This window comes from Lepisma saccharinum, chromosome 7 (assembly GCF_977018435.1).
Source record: "Lepisma saccharinum chromosome 7, izLepSacc3.1, whole genome shotgun sequence".
Taxonomy (NCBI): Eukaryota; Metazoa; Arthropoda; class Insecta; order Zygentoma; family Lepismatidae; genus Lepisma; species Lepisma saccharinum.
In genome coordinates this window covers 89,569,694-89,594,610 of record NC_139235.1, presented here as the reverse complement: position 1 = coordinate 89,594,610, position 24,917 = coordinate 89,569,694, and the positions used below count along the sequence as shown (strand labels likewise).

Genomic DNA, 24,917 nt, shown 5'->3' with positions numbered 1-24,917 from the left:
AGAAGAATTTCTACTACTCTGTATGCAAAATTATAACGTTCACTACATTTTCTGTTCTCCTGTAATGTAGCACATAAGGATTTACCTTTCCTCAAGACTAGACAAGATGTGGCGGAGGGCTGTCTAGTTCTTGCCTCACTACGTCACGTGAATGTGTCAGATGAGCTCACCTTTATATTCCACCTTGCTACATGCTCAATATCATGATCACGTCGAGAGCAACATTGTACATTTAAGAGATTGCATTTAGATATGTTTAGCCAGCTTACATAAATTACATAGTGTGCAGTGTAGATGCTAATCATCTTCTTTCACGCATAAACGCATTGCGGTAACACGTGCCAACCCGACCATATCATTAAGTGACGCGTAACTGATCCGTGAGGTCAGTATAATGCGGATATTTTCGTGCCAAATAACGTACGAGGAACAAAAGAATTAAAAAAAAAGATGAGCAGACTTCAAAAAGGGGACACCGACCTGCAACTCGTCAACTAGGTTGATTGCTACAGAGTGCCATAGTTGTTTTGAGCCCCGTTCTACTTTTTTTCTGGTTGCTTTTGAAGGAGGGAAAAGATGGGTTTGAAAAAAAACTGACTCTAATGAAATGTAAAACCTTCGTGATGTGTTAACAGTTGTCGGGTCGGACCACACGACAGCTCAATCTTGTGTGAAGGCCTGGCGGAAAGAGGGGGGGGGGGGGGGGTGGAGAGGGAGCTTTCGAGATGCACAACTCCTCGAGTTCATCAACTGGTCTAATCAGGTTCCTACCAACAAAGCAACTCTGATATCTGGAATCGCGGATCAAAAGTGCTAAGTCGGTAAGAAACAAGAAGTGGTAATCTCATCATGCATGGGGAATTGATATTGCGGCATTCGTGCCAAACTTTGCTTGAATTAGCAGTGATAGGAATGTTCTGCTACGTGGAAGTTGCATAGCAACAAATATGCGCAAGAACAAGAACAAGTTTACCTCAAAGGATGTATACAGTAAATAAAATCCGGCTACGTTCTGCCTTCATGTCGCCCCGGCGTCCGTGAAACAACAGGGGACACGGTATATATTAGACTTCAACAACGGGGTACAATCGCTATTTACTCTTGCTGGTACTATTATAGTATGGGGGTGACACCTATAAATCATATATTTCGCACTTTTTTACATTGCTAACGTACTATTTTGGAATGCGGAACATTTCCTAAGGTGAAATAATGCATTTCTAACTAAGATAATGTCTATTCCTTACATTTACGAGTACTTACTGTTACTTGTTATTTCAATTCTGCAACACATTATGGCGGGCGATAGCGTACTGGTTCAGGGCGCGTTGTGCGAGTGTTTTGTCGATTTATGGAGTGTTGCAACCTCGTTCACCGGAAAATACCTACTTTCGTGCCCGGATTTGAAATTATGCTAATACATCGGAAACCATTGACGTTAGCCCCACAAACCATTCACGTTAGCCCCACAAACCATTCACGTTAACCCCAAAAACCATTGACGTTAGCCCCAAAAACAATTTTCCGTAAGGTTAGGTTAGGTTAAGTTAGGTTAGGCAAGCATAGTTAAAAAAAAAATACTCGACACGTTATGTTCTAGTGAAAACAACGAGTTAGCCCTTGGCTGAACCTCGCCCGCTGAATAAAGAAAATTTATTATTATAAAGAAATTTATTATTATTATCTTAACACACGGAGCATTGTGCTCTCGTGCAGAAAGCAAATGACGGCAGCAGAAACAGCGTGTCGGACAGAGATTTTTCGCAGAAAACAACATGTATTCGCATTAAAATGGATCAAAACTAGATTCACGAACTTCACCAACGATACTGAAAATGATTTCCGTAAGTACTTTCTCCTGTAAATTTGAAGAAATCCGTCTCACCTATACTATAATGTTACCCTCTTTCTTTAATTAGTGATTGTGATATTATTACTTGAATGTCTGGCGAAATCGATTTATTCTACAGTACCATTAAAAATAAACAACTTTAAATCTGGCTACGGGCATTAACATTTAGAGGAATTAACTTTTGTTGCTAGATTTAGACGACTCATATGACGGGATTGCTTAACTTTGGGTGTCAACGAGGTAAGAGCGAGAAGATGTTTCTCCCCCTCGGGGGAGGGGGCATAAATTATTCGCAAACTTAGTAAGTTGTATAAAAAAAACTGTTCGTAAATATTTAATGAAAAATTTTCATACAGATTTTTATTACAACTGTTGTTATTATTCTTCGGCTTAAAAATGGGAAATTGTACTTGTATTTTTATCTGGGTCGTAGTGAGCCACCATGAATATGCAACACTCTTTCAATGAAGAACCGTGGCGTCCAGTCGGTAGGGCGTCTGACTGAAACACACGAGATCCGGAGTCGATTCCCTGGGATGGGTGATTTCAGGAAGGAATTATTCCGACAGTTTCCTTGCGAAAGCGTCTCTGGAACTCACCCAGCCTGTAATTAATGGGTACTCAGGTGGCCGGAGCGTGGTGTTGATCACATTATCTCCAGCATGTGGGGAGAGGGCGTACGCAGAGGGGGCTGAAGGTGCTACAGTCCCCTCCGAAATCTTGAGAAAATCAACATTTTCAAATAGAAGCAGTGAAGAACTCAGGGGGAAAATCAGAGCGGCAAATGCAAAGCCTCCTTAAAATACTCCCGTTGCCATTTTGAAAGAGGAAAATTCTAAACCTCTGAAATATGAAAATTCGTATTGTGTATGCAACCCCCCCCCCCAGAAAGCACCCCCACCTCCCGAACAAAGATCCTGCGTACGCCAGTATACAGTGCAATGAAACAGGAGATTTACTTTTTTTTACACAATTTCTGTGGATAAGGAAACATAAAAACTTTCAGATTATTTTAAAGTAAATGAGGTAATAAAAGTATTATCATCCACCATGTTATTTTATTTGTCTTATTCAACATGTCAGAATGTTTTCGTTTCCATATACGTATATGTGGGAAAGTTCTTCACCCAGAAGAGTTTAATTTCATTTGTGGACAGGGACGGCGACAGGGGTGGGCACGGGTGGGCAAGCGCCCACCCAAAAAATCCTGTGCCCACCCGATTGCCCACCCAATCAAATTCACTAAGTTCATACACTTGGGGATATGTGAATGTTTCAATAAATAAGTATATTCTCGTATTCATTACTTGTATATTTTACTCATGAAGATTATGTATACTAGAAATGTTCACATATCATCATCCCATAAAAAGCTGTCTTAACTTTGTCATTAGAATGCAAAAAAAGAGAATTACTAGAGAACTTGAAACAAAATAAACTGTCAACAATTGAATACTTCTATAATTAGAAGCAGCTAGTAGACTTAGGAGGTGCAAAATTATGCAGGGTATGGTCAAGATGAGATCAGGATTTAGGGTGATCTTGAGGACTGCAGCTCTGGGCCTTCACTGGGGAAAACTGCTTAGAAAAGTACTGCATAAAGAAAAAAAGGAGGTAGTTCGGATGTGATGAAAAAGTGTAGAAATACGTATAACTAACCACATCATGTAGCTTAGCGAAAAGTTATAACTGAGACTGTGGAGGGGATTGGAGAGGGGTCTTCGTGTTGTAAGCTCCGGACCTTCACATATATAAATCCTGGCCTGCGCATAATTAAAATAATCTCTAATAAATAAAAATAAAAACCCCATCTTAGCGTTGCTTCCTCTAGCACACAATAAATTATTTCGACTTTTTAATTAGGTCTACATTGAAATTCCAGAAGTGTCTCTTTCTTTATTTCATTACAATTTTTACATACATTTCATCTTCAAATGTCTACGTGATATACAAACAACAACTTTGTATTCGTTCCGCTAATAAATACTAATAAGAAGTAATCACAATAATCACTACAATACCGAGGTGTATAAACTGTGATGTAACAGTTATGTGGGTTTGGAAAAAGCTACAGAATTATTGAATTGATAATAGCCTATCAGTTACGTAATCATGCCATTTTTCTTGTGATTAACTTACGTAGAATTAAAAGAAGAAAGGGGTTGGTAGGAAAGTTTTGTTTTGAGGGCATCAGAGAACTAATCAATCACGATGAGAATGGTTTAAACTTTAGAAGCATCAGAGGTTCAGCCAAAAAGGTCGACAGAATCTGTAGATGCAGATGAAGTAAAGAAGAAAGGTGTCACGAAGTATCAATTCGGAAATTTTGTTTGTTTGTATTTAAATCCACTTTTATGCTCAGATAGGCTAATCGGGAGGTTGCAGTAGAAGCCAGAACCTCTTCATTATAAGGAAGCAACGTTATGCCATTGGAGAAAAAAAAAATATTCAGAAAGAACTTACAGGAAACGTGTCATTTTATCACCACATTTAAGAGGGTGTATTGCCAGAGACAAATATTTGAGACTTTCGGAAAACAACGTTATTGTTCACTGAGTTAGCTGCCTTGATCCAAGAATGAAACAATATGAAATTGAAACTACCACCTCAACTTTCGAAGGATATGAACTAATGAAACTCTACTTTTGAAAGAGTAAGTTGTTGCTGATTCGACTGTTTTGTTCTATGTGAAGTCACTTTTCTGCTAACTTGGCTAATGGCGACGATGAGGTTCAATGGTGATTAGGTGAGTGACGAAGGACGAAAACAAATGCACGCAGATACTGAAAATACAACCCACCACAAATTATTATTTTGACTGTGGTTCCAGGCGCCAGAGATTCGTTCACCTGCAAGATTTCCAGGGTATGCTTGGCAGGATAGAGGTTGACATTTGAGCGCTTTCGAAAAGGTCGCGCAATACAACCCAAAATTATCTGTGAAAAAGAGATGAATTACCGGTTATAGTGATCAATTTCGATGAATTCCTTGTGTCCAAAATCACATTCTACAAAATGTAAACTATTTGTTGCCTCAGTGCATGTGTTTATCTAACCACACGTGCATCACTTCTCCCGCATGAGTAACGAAGACTAACTTCAGAAAACGAATAGCAACTTAGCAAGGAAATAATCTCTTCAATTCTTAACAGATTTTTTATTGTTACTTGATTATTACTTTTGGGCGATGTCTTGTCAAAATAGCCTTTCATAAGCCTTGGGATACTTTATGCAGAATGAAGAAAGATTTTTTTTCGAGTGTGTGCGCACATTCCCAATAAGACATTAATTTTAATCCAAATATCAAGTGGCGGCAATTAGGAGGAACAAGTCGGGAAAGTCCCCCCCCCCCCCCCCGTCACATTATGCCACTCGTTGCATCCACACTATTGCCTCTTAATGCTAAGACTTTTCTACCAAAAAAAGTAAACTGTCCTTGCCCCCAAGTTTTGGCACACGATCGCCGTTACTGCAAACATGCATTCAGACATTTGTCAGTTGCAATAACCTTGTAAGCCAAGAAAAGTGATCATTAACCCACAAGTTTCAGTCAAAAAGTAATATGATGAAAATTAAATGATCAGGAACATACATTTAAATTACGAGAAAGTAATTTAATTCTTCAACATTGTCTACAATCACACTTTCCATCACTGTGGCCGGATAACTATATAAAATTGAGTATGTGCCATGTATTTTTTACACTTGAAGGACAAAATGTGATGCAACCGATTCACATTTATTTCACTACATGAAATGAAAGAATGTGATTAGAACGTATGGCTGCGCACACACAAACATTTCCTTGAAATAATTGTATCCATCGGAGATAAAAAAGTGGTACAAGATGCGAGAATATATTAGAAAAGAAAGATGAAAGACACCAAACACACATACGCGTGTGTGTGTGCCACTTAAGATGAACATTTGAAGAAAAGAACGAGAGAAGGTGAAACGGAGAAAGAGTTAACAAGCTGAGGAAGATATAACAAGGCATTAAAGAGTAAGAAAGAAAAGGAAAATCGGGAGTGTAAGAGGGGAGGGGATACATATACATGTATGTCATACATATATGTATATGGCCTTACATTTATACCTGCCCACCCTAATCAATAAATATACAGTTTCTGCCCACCCGGTGAAAAATTTCTGGCGCCGTCCCTGTTTGTGGATTACTAACACTACCAGAAATTATATTCACAAGTGTATTGTGTACCTTTAGTAATCAATTACTATCTATAAAATTGTAAAAAAATTATCAACTCTTTAGATTTATACGATTTTTATAATCAGTGAAGAGTATTCACTTTGGACGGCCATCTGTGAACTAAAACTACAATCTTTAGATACGAGCGCCTAGTAGTGAGAGCCTTTAGCAACTTGGGAGATATATCCTAACAGCACCAAGCCTAACGTTTCTAACCTATCCACATGTGAGTATAATATCTTAAATAACTAAATGTAACCTACCTAACCTATTTCTGCTATTATATGCCTACGTGGATAGGTTAGGCATGTGAGGTTTGGTGCTGTAACTGTTAGCATGTATTTGCAAGTTGCTAGAGCTGTCCCTAGCCGCTCGTTCTTTAGATCGGTTTAATGAATGGAAAGGACGTGTAAATAGTTGGTCTTATTTAGATATAATAGTACGAACTAGGCCGTTCTTATGCAAATGCCGCAGGCTACGTTGTTCACATCTTTTCGGCGCCATGGTCAGAGAGCACAACGGAGGCTCTCTTTCACGGTGCAACCGCAAAGTCATGCTGTATTTTTCTCTTTCTGGAGTACGCTGAGGAGGGCTGATGGGGCTACAGCCACCTCCGAAATTTTGAGAAAATGAGCATTTTCAAATGAAAACCGGTAAGAAACTTGGGAGAAACAAAGTGGATAACCTCCTCAAAATCACCCCTGACGACTATAATTTTTTTAGAGTAGAAAGTTTTTTTTTCCAAATATATGAAACATCTTATTGTATATCTGGTCCCTCCCTGAACGCAGCTGTGTACTATCAACCTTTACAGTTCCAGCCCAGTGACGGATTAAGGTGGGTGCTATTGATGCTGCAGCCTTAGGCCCATTCCTGAAACAGGCCCAGATGAAAACAGACGAGAATTTTCCGAAAGCTGAACAGTTTCCTTTTGCTATATTAACCTGAAAATAAATCTTAGAATGAAATTTGGAGCCCCAATTTCGGACGCCTAGACACAGCGTTACTTATTATACAGTTACTATTATTCTTTGCGCTGTGACGTAACTATAACGTCGTTGTGTTTATTGTTCACTGAAGATTTCAAGTCAATGCTATCAATTTTACGTTAAACAGTTTACTTAGTAATTTAGCTGCGTTTTTTTTGCAATATTTTGGCGATTGTTGCCACTTTATTATTGTTCGGTAAGTGCGACGTTGTAAATTTTTCACCTTGAAAGTTAGTTGTACAGAAAAAATCGACGGTGTTTCATTGTTTCAGCAGCAGGCCCAATTTCGTCTTACCCGGCCCTGTTCCAGACCCTTCCGGGAAAAAAAATCTCAGTGTTTTCATAGTATTTCATATTTCAATAGTTGAAAGCACTAGGCAATGGATAATGAGTAGAAAGTATTGTATTATTCTGTAAATATTATTCTGTTTAGATCTTCATTAGCGTAATCCATTCCATGTCCCACGATTGATCTTGTTCATGTAATAACTACTTTTTTTAAAAATAATTGCAGGTGGTCGATTCCCGCCAGTGCAGCATGGGCAACGGGGGTGTGGAGCAGCGACATCAACAAATGGAGGTCTTCGAAGCCAAGATTCCAGGCGGTTCCTTGCAAGTCATCAGAACACAGAGAAGGTGGCAGCATAACTTTGGTGAAGGCCTGAGCCACTTGAACGGCACCGAGGAGCATAAGAAAACGGTAAGCGTGACGTCATTTCTCTTCTTTAATGGTTTCATTCCACCCTTCGGTGGCGAGATCTAAAGTCGATCGCTCAATGCGGTCAGCAACCAAACTGGCATAAGAGAATGAAAATGAGACAGGAGAAGGGAGGGAAATCATAGATAATGAAATAATCAAGAAAAAACGTATGCACGTGCAAGGAGATAATGAAAATCAGAAAAGAGGATTCAAACCTAGAAAGAAGATTTAAAAGGTTTCAAATGTAATGGAGAATGGAAGAAGTCAATCTTTTCTTATTCGGGTGTCGGATGACTCCCTCAACCATCCTTTGTGGCGAAATTCAATTATTATTTATAATAAGGAGCCCTTGAATTTGCCCGCATTAATAAACATGGTGCTAAAGAGCATGGGCGTACCGAAGGGGGGTTATGGGGTCAGAACCCCCTCCCCCGTTTGGCAGAATTTTTTTTTCCACATTTACATAAAGAAAAATTTCTCATATTTCTATCATTTTCAAATAAGAGGAATCACTGTTTGTAACAGAACAGTAGGGGTGTGTGGGACAGAATTTTTTTGGTCGGGATGAGAAAAATTCGCCATTCCCGATAAAGTAGGGAAATTTTCGGGACGGAAAATGTTCGAAATTTCCCAAAGCTCTAAAAATCTCGAATTCTACACGTAATTTTCAACTTAAGTGATTGTTTTTGCATTTCTGGAATAAAAACAAACAATTTCCAATAAGTTCCAGACACTTGCAATGCAGAAAACGTCGAGAATTAACAGCTTTTTAAAATGACCATTCGGTATTTCCCGACCGCTCGGTCGGGATCGGGACGGGAATTTTTTTTTCCCGATCCCGGTCCCGACTTTTCGGGATCCCGCACGCGAGATTTTTTTTACAAACAGCTATGCCATTTCTAGTGAATTATCCAATCACATGCGAGGATCTGTTTCCCGCACGTTTCTGTCGTCTGCACCTGATCCCGCTTAGTTCTGGTTAAAAGTTTGTTTTAAGTTTTGCAAGTGATATCGGCATGGCAAAGAACCATAGGCTTGCGCACGGCCGTGCAAGAGGGGCAGTCCCCCCCTAATACTCTTACTTAGAAATTTTGTGTAGAGGAATCTTAGCACCGTTATCAAATAATATTATGCTCTGAAAGAAATAAGTATTTCCAAGCCGTCGAAAGTTGCAAGCAACTACGGAAGGGTGCGTATTATAGCCTAAGTAATTGAACTGTTCAACTTCGTTCTCTAGCAATTTTTTTGATATTCATACTTCAACATACTTTATTCGTTTATTGTGATTGATTGATTTCGCTTTTTGTTCCACTTTTGGCTAATTTGCGAAGATGGGAATGAGGGATGACTAGACTCCGGATTTTTATGTAATATCAAAGTACAAAATATGTACATAAATATGTAACAATAATTGACAAATATGTACCTAAATATATATTATCAACAGGATATGTAGCTAAATATGTAGTATCAAAGAATATAATAATAATAATAATAATAATAATAATAATAGAGTATCCAAGCAATTTTAAGAATTTTGCTAGATATTTATTTTATTTGAACATATTCAACATAATTTTAAGGACATAAGTTGTTCAAGTTAAAATTTGTATCAAATTTATGAACTCCAAAAAGCACAGCAACGTGTACATATTTAAGAAACCAATTTTGTCAACTATTAATTACTTTTCACATCGCAAATTATTGTCGAATATTTAAATATGTAAGAGAGCTTTTTGTAACTTTCGAAACAAATTGAAAAAAAAAAGCGTCTACAGAATGAACAATCAAATGAAAATGCATAGCCACTATTGTACTTTTTGTACAATATTGTGTAACTCGCTACGTACAGGAAAGTAGCTTTCTTGCCCACCGATGCCAAGTTTCTAGGTGCTTTGCTTAAACCTAAAAGCGAAACGAAAATATGTAACCAGAAAGGGGGTTAAATAACAGTTCCCCTATATTTTTTTTCTTTCTGTCTTCAGCCTGTCTTTCGACTTGGCAGTCAGTTTTAGGTGACGTTAAGCTTAATGCATCTCATTTATTAGAAAATATGGCATCACATGAGATACACATTTTCTTCATTCTGTTCAGAGATCGAAAATATATGGAAAAGGATCAAGATAAAAAAAAAAAACTAAAATATGTTGTTTTATGTAAAGTAAATTAGCAAATAGTTATCCTCCGTGGCCTTTCGGTCTAAGGCGCTGTGCTTTGGGCTCCGACTGCAGGACGGCATGGGTTAGTGTCCGCCTGGGTTCAGTCTCTGTGTGTTCGGCCTGTGTATAGGACCGGTGGCAATCCACCATCGTGAGGAAATTGGGGAGCTACGAGTGAGTAGCGTAATCCGGTCTCGGAACTCTCCTATAACGGCTGAGGGTTCGACGTGCTGACCCCTCGTCACCCCATTACTGGTTGATGAACTCCACACCTCTAGGTAGGATTGTGGGAGGGAGACTGGCAGTCGGGAGATAGGCCAAGGCCCTTCAGTGGCTGTCGGGCTGTGGATTATTATTATATATATAAATTAGCAAATATGTAATATCCCGGCAAATATGTAAATATATGCAACATAAAAATTATGCAAAATCATGTCAGTTATATAATTCATTGACAATTTTCTGTTCAATGTCTGTATCTAGAAAGGGATAGAATCCGGGTGTCCCAGAAGTCTTTCCCTGATTACAAACTTTATTCATATCCGCTATATGCAAGGTAGAGATGTGAAAGTGGTGCCAAAATGTTGGAAAACTAACCAAGTTGTTTTGTTGCAGGTTTGAGTAACGTGGCTGTAGTGTAGCAGTGTCAGTGCCCAGAAAACCGGAAATGTTCACAAATCACGAAAAAGCTCAGCATGTCCTCTGGTATCACGAGACCCGGTCACCAATGACAGTGCAGAGGAACTTTCAAATGTACAGAATTCTTTCGTCTAGAATATCTGCCATCAATAAGTTGGTATTTAAAGAATGGAATTTATCATCATTCCAAAATCCTGTCAAGTCCAAGAAACATTGTATGGAAGATGCGAACCGATGTCAAGAGCATTAATTCCGGATTCCTTGGCACTGACACTGCTACACTACAGCCACATTACTGAAATCTGCAACAAATAAACTTGGTTAGTTTTCCAAGATTTTGGCACCACTTTCACATCTCTACATTGCATATAGCGGATATGAATAAATTTTGTAATCAGGGAAAGACTTCTGGGACACCCGTATAATTACATACAAATCCGGGCTGTAGTGATGACATGATGAAATTGATGAATGAGCACTCACCAACATCCAGGCCGGGATTCGAAACCGGGCGTCATAGCGCGATGAGCTAACCGCTCCGCTACGGGGGCCGGCTCGTTACTTGTGTTACCTCTAAGTGTTTTCAGAATAAATTGCCCATACATTGGAAATCAATAGTGGCGATTGGATGCTGAAATTGGGAGGGCAAGCGCCTGTAGCCAGAATTTTATTTCGGGGTGGATCATCCCTTATCAGCAGCCGCCAATAGGGGGGGAGAAGCCCTGAAGATGGATTCCTCAGTACATTACAACTAATTGTAATACAAGATGTTTAATCCTGCTAAGGAAGTAAAATTAATTACCACCACACACTATTTAAATTAAATATTTGTATATGCTGTAGATATGCCTTAGTTTGCTGTAAATGTAAAATTGTTGCATGCTATATTATTTTATTGATTCTCATAATCTTATTACACTTAATTAAATATAATAACTTATCAGAGCTAAAGGGCAATTTAAAAATCAGTATTATTGTATTAGTATGATAATTTGATGCCTAAAACATTCCCCCCTCCCATGAGATTTGATATCCTCCGGAGGAAAGTGGCTGAATTCAACATGGTTATTCCGTAATGATTTGTTTGTAATTGAAGATAGTCTCGGCATGGGTGGAAAATAAAAGTCAACCAAAAATTATATATTTGTCACATATAATTTCATTTCAGCCACAATGATGTGTTAATTATTGCATGAATATGATAAAATGATAAATTCAAATTTAAGCAATGTTTTTTTTTTTTGAGGGAACAACACTATTATTGGGGAAAATGTACCTTGTTTGCCCCCTGGAAAAAAATACCTTCCTTACTCCTCCCTGGAAAAAATCCTGCGGACGTCTACGAGTCTCTGTACTGTTCACTTCTAATTATGGGAACTCCTCTGTATTCTTTTAACACTATAATCAAAGAATGATTGTTCTTAACTATCCTACTCCTTTTTATAGGGTGCTTCAAGTTCCAGATGGTCCACTAACTCACAACGGGACAGTGCAAGTGTAGTGTTTGACACACGATCAACTGCCAGTGCTCCAGCTACACAAACTAAAGACTTTGAAAATCTTGAGGTAAGTTTACTTGGTATAAAATCAATATTATTATTAAAAAAACATGATTTTGAATTAGTAGCCTATTTGAATATTAGAAATATGGATGTTGTAGAAACTGCGTCTGAATAAAAAAAAACCTTAGCCTAGAAATTGGAGGGTAAAAAATGGAGAAACAAGAAATGTATTATATAGGCTACAATATTTAAAAAAACAAGGATAGGTGTAACTTGACAAGGGCAAGAGGATGCTTGCCACCTCTCAAATTATCGGGTTCAGTAAAATTTTGTTAACCTCCTGGACCTGAGGAGTAGAGTAATAAACAGTAATATTTGTGATTTTGCAAATGTCAGAGTTATTTAGTAAATAATCCTGGACGCTACTTTTATGAGATCCAAAACTTTTCTAGCCTGCTTCCCTTGTCCTCTCCCTGCCAAGTTGAGCCCAAAGTTTGATTCTGTCAAGTCTGTAGTCCAGCTCCTGTCAAACATGCTGCAGCATGTCTGTCGTAACAGTCTCCAGTGCGGCGGTGATTCTCTGCTGGCAGTGTCTCATTGAGAAACGCCCACACAGTGAGCTTCCAGTGAGGTGGTGCTCCATCCTGTTGCAAAATGAAGTGTTCATGTTCGTTTGCAATGAGTGTACCACATTACACATTGACTTTTGAGGTGTTTCTACACATACTGTTACATTTTTCAGATCATTTGCACGAAACTTTATAACGTTATTACATTACAAAATGATATCAAATTTTTTGAAACACCCTGTATATACATTTTTCTCTTGTATAATTTATAACTATGTTTTATGCACATTTTTTTGTGTGTACAGTATAAGCATGACTTTCACATTTCCAGAGAACAAAGGGATCTTATAATTGCAGATATTTTCAAACTCGCGTCATTCCTTACTTTTGAAAGCATCAACTTGAAAAAGTTGTATAAATTAGCTCAACGTGAGGAAACATACACATTAACATACAGAAACTTCAGATAGTCTCAGTAACAATAATTTCATTTTCTTTCAATTATACCATTTTTTCTGTTTGCAGTTGGCTATAAATCCGCTCGACCTAACCTCACAGAAACGAAGGGGCAGCATTGGTAGGAGTGGGTCAATAGGAAGCAGACGACCTCCATCAAGATCACGCAGGGTCAGTGTTTCCAGTGCAGTGTCAGAAGAGGTGCCACTGCCCTTCTCTGACGAGGAGGAAGAGGACGAAGGCCATTCCCAATTGCCTTTCCATTCTAGTGTGTCGGAACTGTGCAAAAAGATACACGAAGAAAGGAAAAGTGCAACTTCCAACAAATCACTAACAGATTTGTCTCCTTGCTTTTCCCCAGTTAATGTACGTCACGATTTCACGGATTCAGATCTGGTGATCGAACACACCCCTGAGCGTATACGTCTTCATAGAAGTGGAGACTCTGCAGACGTAGACGATAATGTGCTTTCTGAGCACTTGGAGGAAGGTTATGCCAGGCATAGCACTTTGGATTTGCTGAATGGCTGCCACCTGCTGGACAAAAACAAGAGTAACTCATCTGACAATATAGCGGATGAAGTCGAGGATATACCAGAGTGGAAGAGGAATGCTAAAGTAAGACGTTCCCTTCAGTTCCCTCTGGAGAAAAATTCAGAACCTTTTTCATACAGTGGTACGTCTCTCGTAGGGAGACAAGAGATGAGGCACAAAACCAGAAGACTTATTAACGGCTATGACATGTCTTTCCAAGATAATGGAGAGCCAGATACTAGCCCTTCAATTGAAGGTTTCTCAAGAATATATTCTAGTCGTGTACCAGCGACGAAACGACATTCGTTTGTCACTGTTGAATCCTTGAAGGAAGTTCGCGGACGATTACGCCGCCTGAGCTCGCCTGTTGTTAATGGAGTGGCTGACCATTCCATACATCCCAAATCTCCTGGCAAATCATTACTAGCAAGTAACCATAAGAAGGTTGATGATGTTAAGGACCAAGATGATGACGGCTTTGCAACCGAGGATCCACTACCCAGCCCGAAAGAAAGTTTGTCCAAGATTCAACAAATCAAGACTTACATGTTCGGTATGAGTTCCTCGGACAGACAAAACAGCAACGACAATCCGATCCAAGCTACAGGAAGCCTTGAGTCTCGTTCTTCAAGAATCGCAAAGACTGACGAATGGTACAACAGGAGAAAATCGTATGGTTTTGAACCAGTGAAAGATGCTCATCAACAGTCATTTCTTAACCAAGATAAACTCGGTAAGAAAGTTGAATCTACAGACAGCGGGATTAGCCAATCAGCTGAAAGTCTTGTTCCTCATTCAAAGACGTATGGCACAGGTACCACCATCATAAGTAATGACAATGATAGGCTACATGAGCTGGCTAATGGATGGTCAGACTCGCCTGTCAAGACAAGTCATAGTGTGAGAATAATTGGGAATAGCAGTTACGAATACTCGGTGAGGAACGGAACTGGCGAAGATGATCGTGTAAGAACGGAAGTACTAAATCCAAGTGGTAAAGATCAACCACGTGAGAATGACGTAAAGGTAAGACGTAAAACAGTAATCACCCTAGGGGCATCTTCAGAAACATCACAATGTAGTGATGATTCGTCAAAGAAAGGTGATGCGAACTGGATTTTGAAGGCTAAAGATAGACTGTCTAAGGTGGATAAAGCACCATATAGCAACCAAGAGGATGTAAAGCATGACGTTTCACGAAGCACTCTCCATAAGGTGTCTGAACCTATAACCATCACAATTCCCATTTCATCTCATGACAGGACAATTGAAGATAAGAAAGGCAACAATGTTATCTATCACAATGTGTCAAATAACACAAAGCTCACTTCTGAATCTGGGAAACATAACAATATCCCCTTACTGAAAATTGCCAATATTCACAGTGGTACAACGGAAAAAAATGCAACTGTTTCCAGTGAGGAATTTCAATACAAGAATGCAAGGAATATGTGCAAAAGTAGTGAACAGGTTTCAGAGAAGTCTGATAATGGCACTTTAAAGTATCAGTCCTCGCAAGTAAAACACAATAAAGTTATGGATATTGTCAGAAATTTTGGAGAGTTAAGGACAACTTCCGAGCCTTTCTCAAAAGTTCACAACAATAGCTCATATCTTTCGCACAAAGATAGCAGTGATGATTTTAGATTGGCAAAAAGTAGTAATGAAGCTAAAACCCAAGATGGAGCTAAGGATGTGAAGAAATTAGACAGATACAAAGATGATATGAACTTCAGAACCCCTGGTATATCAATAACATTTCAGGATAGTGCAACACAAGAAATTTCTGGGAATGTATCAAGAGTGTCCTTACCAGCCATTTTGTCATCTGAGGAACAGAGTCCCACAGAGGACAGAAACGAAAATTTTAACACACAGCGAAGGCAGAAGAAAGTGGAGTTCGACGTGATGGAAATACACATTCCAGCTGAATCGGGTAAAGTCCATATCGTGGAGACAGCGGGGAAGCCACCACCTTCAAACTCATACCGGAGGAAGCGACGCAGTAATGTCGACAAGCAGCAGGCAGAGAAGAGAGTGGAAACCAGAAGTAATCTGCCAGAGGTTCGGTTCGGAGACACTTCCTACGAGAAGCAACTGCTCAGTGTGCACAATGATTTGCAACACGTGCCATCTGGCGTGAGTGTTCCTGAGGTAGTTCCGCAAGACGATGACAAAACTTGGAAGCAGGTGCCAGAGAGCAGTCCTTCGTCAGAAGAGACTGAACATATTTTCACTACAATACTCGCAAAAGACAGCGATCCCATCGTACTTCCAGAACTTGCATTGGGACAGAACCAAGACACAAAACCAAGAAGCATCCTTAAAAACAAAAGATCAACATTCTGTCTAGGAGAGGAACCAAGCACAACAGCGAAACCTGAAAACCTTGAGGTTTCATCAGCAGAGATCCATGCTAACATGACCGAAGGCCAAACAAGCAAGAAGCCATCTTGGGGTGTTAATTTGAAGCCAGTTAACTCAAGGCAAGAAGCTGATACTACTCCAATATGGCGCTCCAGTGTCACGGTGAAGAACACCAAGTACGGAAACAACAGTAAGTTGCCGTTGGACAGTTCTTCCTCAGGGGAAATGGAACTTCAGAAACTTCTGCGATCTCTCCGTCCCACAGGTCCAAAGAAGAGTGGCACGGAAACCGTATTTTCTTCAAACAATCTCACCAGATCCGGTATCGAAGTGAAGATTGGTTCATCTTCAGGAGACTCCTCTGAAGAATCGTCACTGGATTCGAAAGGACATTCTTTCTCCAAGAACTCTGGCACCAGTTGGCTCAGTGAGAAGTGGTCAAGGACCAATGATGGAACGCTCAGTGCAACCGTACACCAAAACGATCCCAAGGGTTACTCCACTAGAGTTAATCTCACAGCTGATAGTACAACTGTGGAACCAAGGGATGAAAGCAGACTTGCAAACCCAACTTTGTTCAAGAAAGAAGGGAAGGTGTCTTCAATCACAAATACAAGTAAGTAAAACAGTTGTCTTAGTCCATATCATTACATTCTTGCACAATGGAAGATAGATCTATTCATTGGCTCTAACAACAAGTTTATATTTTAATTATATATTGCATTTTTCTGAAAGTGGCAGGGCATATGCGAGCCTTCCCGGTGGAGTGGTGGTAACATCATCACTTTGTAATTAAGGGGTCCCAGGTTCGATACCTGGTGGAGACACACAATGGTTCGGATCCTACTTAAACTGTAGGCCCAATCCCAATTAGCCTAAAAATCGTCTTAAGCCAAACTCAGGCAGGGAACATGCAATAGTGGGTAACCCTTCACCATACAATTACATATCTTCGAATAGCCACTTTTCCCTTCAGTCTGTAAAAAGCTTTCACTGCTTATGCTCAATAAACAGACTGACATATGCTCTAGGAACAATGGCTCGGTCTGAACAACATCAAGTAACACGCAGGACAAGTCACATCTCTCTAGCATGAGAAGTTGCATTTGTGTCTTAAGATTAATTTTCAAGTAACACGTCATTCACAGTCAGACAATATGCATGTCACTTTGGTTTGTAATCTCCTGAAGTATTTGCAATGGATCAAATATCTAGTGAATTAGATTAGGTCAGCAATCTATGATACAATGTTTACGATCAGTTTTGCATGTATTTCTCTTTACCAAGAATCTTGTTTTTGTTGTTGATGTGACAAAAATGGAACAGGAGTAACAGAAGAGAAAAAATAATTTAGTAGCAACAGTTGGAACGTGTTTTGATATCATCTTAAATGTTTCATGTTCATTTCCTAATTTGCTACAAAGAACTTATGGTACTGTTTTAGTTAGCTTTTAGGGGGCTCCCCGATGGCACAGTGGTAGCGTCGTCACTTTGTAATCAAGGGTTTGATACTGGGTGGGAGCACATAATGGTTCGGAGGTCTGAGGTCCAGTCCCGATTAGTCTATCTGTGCATAAAGTAGACTTGAAACACCAACTCAATCAATCAAATATTTAGCTTTTACATCACTACAGTTTAATTTAAATGTTGTACATACATAGGCCAATCATGGATTCAATTCTTGAATTACATATAGAAATGAAAAACATTAAGATGATCTGAAAGTGAATTTTTGAGTTTCATGTTCATTATTGACAATAACTTCTTAACAAAGAATATTATATTTATGTAGTATTGGTGGAAGATATTGAACAATTCTTAAAGATTATATAATGATGTGTCATTTCAAGTTGCTTCTGTCTCACCTAATGCATATAGTGGTGTCCAGTTTAATATAACATCTAAAGTACAGTAGAATTATCCTTTGGAATTAAACATTTTGTTCCTTGTCCATCTTTCGCAACTCTGGATGAATATTCAGGCAAATGAAAATGACCCTTTGTGCTAACACTATCACAATATAGTGATTGACTTTTATGAATTTAAAGTGGTAGCATTGCCGCCTTCTAATCCATCGGTCCCGGGTTCGATACCCGGTGGAGGAACAAAGTAGGCACACTTTAAACTGTAGGTCCAGTCTCGATTAGCCTTACTATGCATAAAGTGGACTTAAAACACTAACTCAATCATTATGAATTTAAAAACCCTTTAATTTATTTTAATATAATGAAACACATTAGTTGACAAATGTCCAGAAACACAATTAAGGTTTCCTGTGTATCGTGTAGAAAGTGATGAGACTGAAGAGCCAGATTGACGGTTAAATTTAAAACATTTGCTGACTGCAAATGAGTCAATTGACATGCTGTTCAATTACATTCCTACTTAATTGCATAGTTATAAGTTTTGCAACACTTTGAATGCAAGTCAGCCTTGGTAGCCGACCATATCAAGTGTTCAATTCTTGAGCTGCACTCTAAAGACTCTGGGTGTGAGTCTTGGTCAGTGAGTGGTTGTTTCAAAAGTGTACGTACGAGGTGTCCAAGTGTGTAATTGTAATGGGTTCAAAATAACCTCTCAGCTGGCACACACACAACATGCATTTTACATAGAACATATTAATAACATTTCTTCTTAATAAAACTCATCACTGTTGCAGCATTTTATTTTAAATATGTAAACAAAGACAAACTTTTGTTTTAGCCAAAACAGACACTGTACGACATAAATTTGTAGCTAATGCAGTTAATGTTCTTAAAAGTCTGTAACTTACAAGACTTTTACTGTCAAATTTATGGAAGCTGAATTGTGTCATTTTCATTTGTCTGCAAGTCTTTAATTGTATACTTATTTTCCCACAATATATATATTTTCAGACTAACAATATGCATTCATACTTCTTTTCCTGTCACTTCCACTTACTTCTTTCTATACTTTGGTTTTATTTAATTATACACAATAGAAACAAAACTTCAAATTGTCTATTTTTAATGTACATTTGCGAAAGAACGCGATTTGTATTTCATTATTGAAGAGATGTGCATTTGTATGTTGTATGTTAATCTCCACCTTGACTAATACTTTGTAAAGTAATGCAAAAAATCAAACTAAATTTTACTTATAATAATGATGTGATACTTGACATTTTATAGAATTAACTCCCCTCTCTCTCTTTTATGTTACCCACCTAAGATTTCATAAATAGGTCGCATGTTTGAAGCAAAATAGGAGGACATATTACAACTTATATATCCCACATTCCTCCTGACTTATTATTTGCTTATAGCCAACTTGCAATGCGTTGTGTTTGCATGTGTCTTTGTATTTCAGTATTATGTCTTGATAAACTATGAAACAGAAAGATTTAATGTAATATAACCCAATAATCAAGAAGCTCAACCTGTTTGATCTTTATTGTCATGAAACTTACATATAAGAAGTTGGGTGAATCAGACACACGCCTTAACTTTTTCGAATCCTCAAGTTTCCAACAGCAAGTTTTTTTCCCTTTATTTCTTCAAGAAGTGGACATTAAAATAAAGGCAAGGCTAACAACAGGTTAAATGGAGTTAAAAGAGCATTAATCATTAATGTAACAGACAATGTGAACCTTTAAAAAAGAAAAAGAAAAGTTAGAAGTTTGTCTGAGGAAGAAAAAAACGTTAGTGTTGGAAATTTGAAGACTCAAAGGTTCAGTTATGTGTTTAGTTTTTAAAAGCCTTTCTAACATGTTGACTAAACAAGGCATGAAATATGTGTTGTTTTATACAGCATGAAGATAAAACAAAAGGAAGTTATTATTAAATTTTCCAAGTACATGAAATTATAATACCTATCCACATTTTATGACAAACAATTTTTATTTTATACCCTTAGAAATACTAATGTTTATCCTTAATGATCACGGCAAATATGTTTAAAATATAGTAATTATTAAATGGATGTAAACGAGATGAAACTAGGTTGAATATATTTCCTTCCAAACATTAATGATATGAGTTACAAATGGTTTTGAGAATTAATATGATATTATTTTACACAATAGAGCTCAAAGGAATCTGCAGCAACATCCATGATAAATTTTGGACTTTTAATCTCAAAAATATCAATTGAAACGTCCCACACACTCATTCTCTCTTTTCAACTCATGTTGCCATATCTCATAATTCAAGGGTAATGAATGTCATTGTTAAATATTTAAAGTAGGGAAGGGATTTTAAGGTGCAGGACCTTTCCAAACATAAAGCTGTTTTCATACCAATCGTTTGTATTTTAGGATATGAAATCAAGTAAAATGAACATGCTTTGTTGCATCTTTTTGTGAGGTTAGCACATTTATCCTCTTTTTATCCCCTCTTTGATGCTTCAGCACCTTTTTCCTTCATTTTCTGTCATGTTTTGTCAAAAAATTGGACAGAAAAATAAATTATTTTCACTCTTCTTGAGCAGCTACATAAAATCATATAGTCTCATTTAGTAGAACAGAACAAAAGCTATAAAAATTGTATTGCAGCTTCAATAGTTCCCAAAATAATTTAGCAAAACCTGCAAGAGGAAACACGAACTACAACACAACCTATTCGGCAGAACCACTGTTCTCTATGCGGTCCGCTCACATATACAGAAGGCACAGAAAAAGAGAACATTGAATAAAGGCATTTTATCAGCACCTTTTTCAAAACATTTTTAGAAACTTTCCCGATCATAATTTTGCATCTTAAAATCCTTTCCCTATTTATGAGAAATAGAGTGTAATGTTCTTAGATTAATATTTGATATTTTTGAAACATTTCATAGGTTTGCAAGAAGCACAAAATCATCTTCATTCCGATGTGAGTACTTGTGTAACATATTAGACTATGACGCTCACAAGCACATGTTTTGTCTTCCACCTGTGTCTTACATTAATTGTCTTGTCTTTGCACCTGTAAATGTATATACAGAAAGCCTACTTCATTTGTGGACACATTTATAAGTAGGAAGTCAAAACTATAACTCTGTACTCACCTTGGTGAACTTCCATTACATGTGCAGAAAACATATTGGGAAATACTTGCTAACATATGTTTCTGAGATACACACATAGGATATGTATGACTGTACAAACATTGCAGAAAAATTCAAGCATAGCCACCCCTGATTTTTTTGTAAAGTATTTACATTCTTACTAACAAGAATTTGTAATGTTTGCACCAGTGAACGTCTTCAAAAATATAAACATATTTGACGTTTTTATCAATTGTATCCCTTCCAGCTGTCGGATAAGTGTAACATACTATAGGGTCTGCTTATATGAACAGACTCTAGAACAGGGATGACTCGTAATAAGAATATTTATTGATTCTTGACTATAAATTATCAGCAGGGTGGGAGTCAGGTTGAATTCCCTCACTCCCAATCTGATGTTTCAAAAGACGTTCCTGGCATATCCCCTTGGATGAAAGTTTTTCACTGATTTTTATAAATAAGCTAATAATACAAGTAAGTAAGTATTTTGGTTTTCCTCCCCAGATTTTACGTATATTTGATTTTTCGTTTTCAGCTGAATTTCCCCACACACTCGTTAATTTTAATGTACCATTTTATAGAGTAAAAATTGTGGGACCATCTCTAAATTGGCTTTACATATTACATTACATCTTTTATGCAAATTGTTTTTCTTTTAGTTTAACCTCAACATTTGATCTGAGATAACATTTCTAAATATATCTACTACATTATATACTGTCAAAATTTAATTCAGCAATTTTGGTTAGTCTATCATTCACATGGACGTCCACAGGATTTTTTCCAGGGAGGGGCAAGGAAGGTATTTTTTCAAGGGGGGGGGCAAAGAAGTCACATTTCCCCCCAAAAGGGTGTAGTTGCCTAAAAAACATTGCTTAAATTTGAATTTATTGTGTTAATGCAATAATTAACACATATTATTGTGGCTAAAATTAAATTATATGTGTGAAGTACATAAGTTTTGGTTGACTTTCATTTTCCAGGGGGGGGGGGCACGGCCCCCCCCCCCCTTGCCCCCCTTCCAGACGTCCATGATCATTCAGTATGTGCACCAAACAATTCAGGCCTCATAGGATTGTGTAGCCCTGTGGGATTGTACGAGTCACAGAGATGATCTGTACCTTAATTATATGATTAATTTAACATCTGTAATTTTGTCTTCTTCTTCCTCCTCCTCTTGTCTTTTTATCATCTATCACACAATACACATTCACCTTTATCTTATTTTTATAACATATTGAAATATTTATTCTCGTGCTTCCAGTAGCTCAACTGCATTTAGTTGTTACTCCCTTTCAATGTATAAAGTGTGTGCAATTGTCTAATGATATTTATGAAGGTTAGTATTTGTAGTTGTATGTATGATGCAAAAGCCAGTCCTATGAACAATTTATAATAGCAACAATTTCTCATTTACGTAACTTCTAAATTGAATCTTGCATAATATAACTGTAAGTATGCAAATAATGAATATACTCCAGTCACATATTTACAAAAGGATTTTTCAGGAATAAAATGAGTAATTATATTCCATTTATAATGTTGATTGCAATAATATTAAGGTATTATCCATTTATGGACATAAGGTTCAATAGAACTTATTGAATTAAATCTTTGAGAATACAACACAATTTTATAAAGGAACTCTGTACATATTAATCTTCGACACACTGTTCAAATAAACCTTATATGTATATGTGTTGAGTGCACTTTTTGTAACAATTTTACTGTTACCCACCACAATGTTGAAGGTGTTTTTATTAATAATATATCACTGTGCACACTGTTGAAGAAAACTTACAAATATCTTATTACATATCTGTCTACAATGTTCCTCTTTCATCATACTGCCCCTTTGAGAATGGTTTGGTTGTTATAAATAGCACAGCAGTCTCTTGTCTTTTCTGTTATTGTAGAATTTTCTTTTGGTTGTGGGTATAGTAGTTTGTGTAACACATTGGTGTATATCTGTTGTGGTCTGAAAAACTGTAGGTAATGTAATAATTTTGTAGAGGGAGTCAAGCATTAAATGTAATTGTGGTCCATAAAATTGATTTCAGTAGTGTAAGTCATAACCACGTTATTATGAAATGATTAAATTTATTGATTTTTAAAATGTCAATAATATAAATAATCATTTCAAGTTAGCATATATTAAAGATTACTATTAAAAATATATAATATTGTTAACTTTTACCTATTTTTTAAGTAACATTTAGATGAAATTGAGTTCTTGAAATCCCCATTCTTTGTATTTCACACATAAATAAATGCTAAGTTGAGACTTTAAAAAAAATATGTCCTTGTAATTCAAAATTTAGAAATTACATTTGGTTTCTTGCTTATTTTACTTCACTTTTGGCCTCTTGATAGCACAGTGGTAGCATCGTTGCCTTGTAATCAAGAGATACTGGGTTTGATACCCAGTGGAGGCACATAGTGGTTCAGATCCCACTTTAAACTGTAGGTCCAGTCCTGATTAGCTTTACTGTGCATAAAGTGGACTTAAAACACCAACTCAATCAATTATGTCACTTTTGGCTATTTGCAAAGATCAGGATGAGTGATAAAATTTATGAAGGCATAATAACAAAGAACATCCATGGTCAGGCCGGGATTCAAACCTGGGACCCCTGGCATCATAACATTCTTTGACACGGAAGTTGGCAGAAATTGGATTTGGGTTATTTATTGTAACACTCAAGTTTGCGTATTTCCTAACATATTAAACTACATTATTTTTTTAAGAAGTAAAGATAATATATTTTTGAAGCATTGAAATTAATCAACTTTGTTAAATGCAGTTACAGCTCGTAGCCTACTTGAAGAATAATTTATAGCTAGTAAATTGATTTTTATGAATTTATGAAACAAGAGTAAGTTTGACTCCCTTATGCATGTGGAAACCTTTTGGTGCTTACAAAATGTACTAAAAATTTGGCCAATGTTAAAATAGTAGTAATATTGTATCACATGTATTTCTGTGCTGAATGCATACAATTATCCATTTTACACCACAAACTGTCAAGTGCTACAACTGTTGTGTAACAATATGGTGTAACTTGACCTGACTTTACCTCCATTACAGAGATTGAGACAAATAGTCTGCCTGTAAGGCCTAGTGAAAACTTTAGTGTGGAAACTTGGAAGAGTAAGGCTTCTCATTTCGTTTCCGTTGATGAAAAGGCGACTGACTTTAAGGCTGATGTTGATCATTATTGCTGTCAAAGGCGGAAATCACTAGAAGACGACAATGACTTATTGAAGTCTCCGTCCCTCATACTTCAAGCAATTAAGTCTACAGAGTTAATAGAGACAGATTATGAAACGGCCGCAATTCCAGAAGAATTTTTGAAGCATTTGGAATTTTTAGAAGATTCAGATGATGAAGAAGCTGACGAGGAAGTGAGGTCATACATGAGTTCTGAAACGTCATCTTCTGACTGTCACAGCCTATCATCTGGGAATTCCAATAAAGATTCGAACGTTGATTTCCAAATCGCGATTAATATCTGTGAGCCTAAACAAGAAGAAACACCACCAATTGTAAGTTTTAGAGTTCTAAATCCTTCAAAGTCTGCAGCATCAGCAAAGCCTGAAAGTGAGAAGACAATCCATCACATAGAATCTCCAATGCAAGATAATTTTGCCACAAGCCTGAACTTGGCCTTAACGAAATTAGCATTATCCAGAGGCCTACTCGATAAAGCCAGAAGTCCGACTATGACAGCCTACACCGACATGGAGGAGTTGAAAATGGAGGACCTTCCGGAAAGTGAAGAAGAAGTAATGCGACCAGAACAACTTTGTATTCAAGGTATTCTAGTCAAATGCTATTACATATTACGGAGGTTATAAATTCCTTATCTCTTCCTGAGTATGGTTGTGGTTAGTTATCAGATGAAGCAACACTTGCCTATGCTATATGACACAGACA

The 24,917-nt window shown here is 37.4% G+C and overlaps 1 protein-coding gene across 4 annotated transcripts in view; it reads left to right on the top strand.

The window, feature by feature from the left end:
- The window catches only part of LOC145990002 (uncharacterized), a 321,598-nt gene that overhangs the window by 276,889 nt on the left and 19,792 nt on the right, over window positions 1-24,917 (top strand). For 3 of the 4 annotated variants that reach the window (XM_083125579.1, XM_083125580.1, XM_083125581.1), the window contains 4 exons: window positions 7,562-7,747; window positions 11,992-12,111; window positions 13,142-16,589; window positions 24,069-24,797. In XM_083125579.1, coding sequence (XP_082981705.1) covers window positions 7,562-7,747; window positions 11,992-12,111; window positions 13,142-16,589; window positions 24,069-24,797 — 4,483 coding nt within the window. The remainder of the gene's footprint in view (window positions 1-7,561; window positions 7,748-11,991; window positions 12,112-13,141; window positions 16,590-24,068; window positions 24,798-24,917) is intronic. The other variant, XM_083125582.1, reaches the window with a different exon arrangement.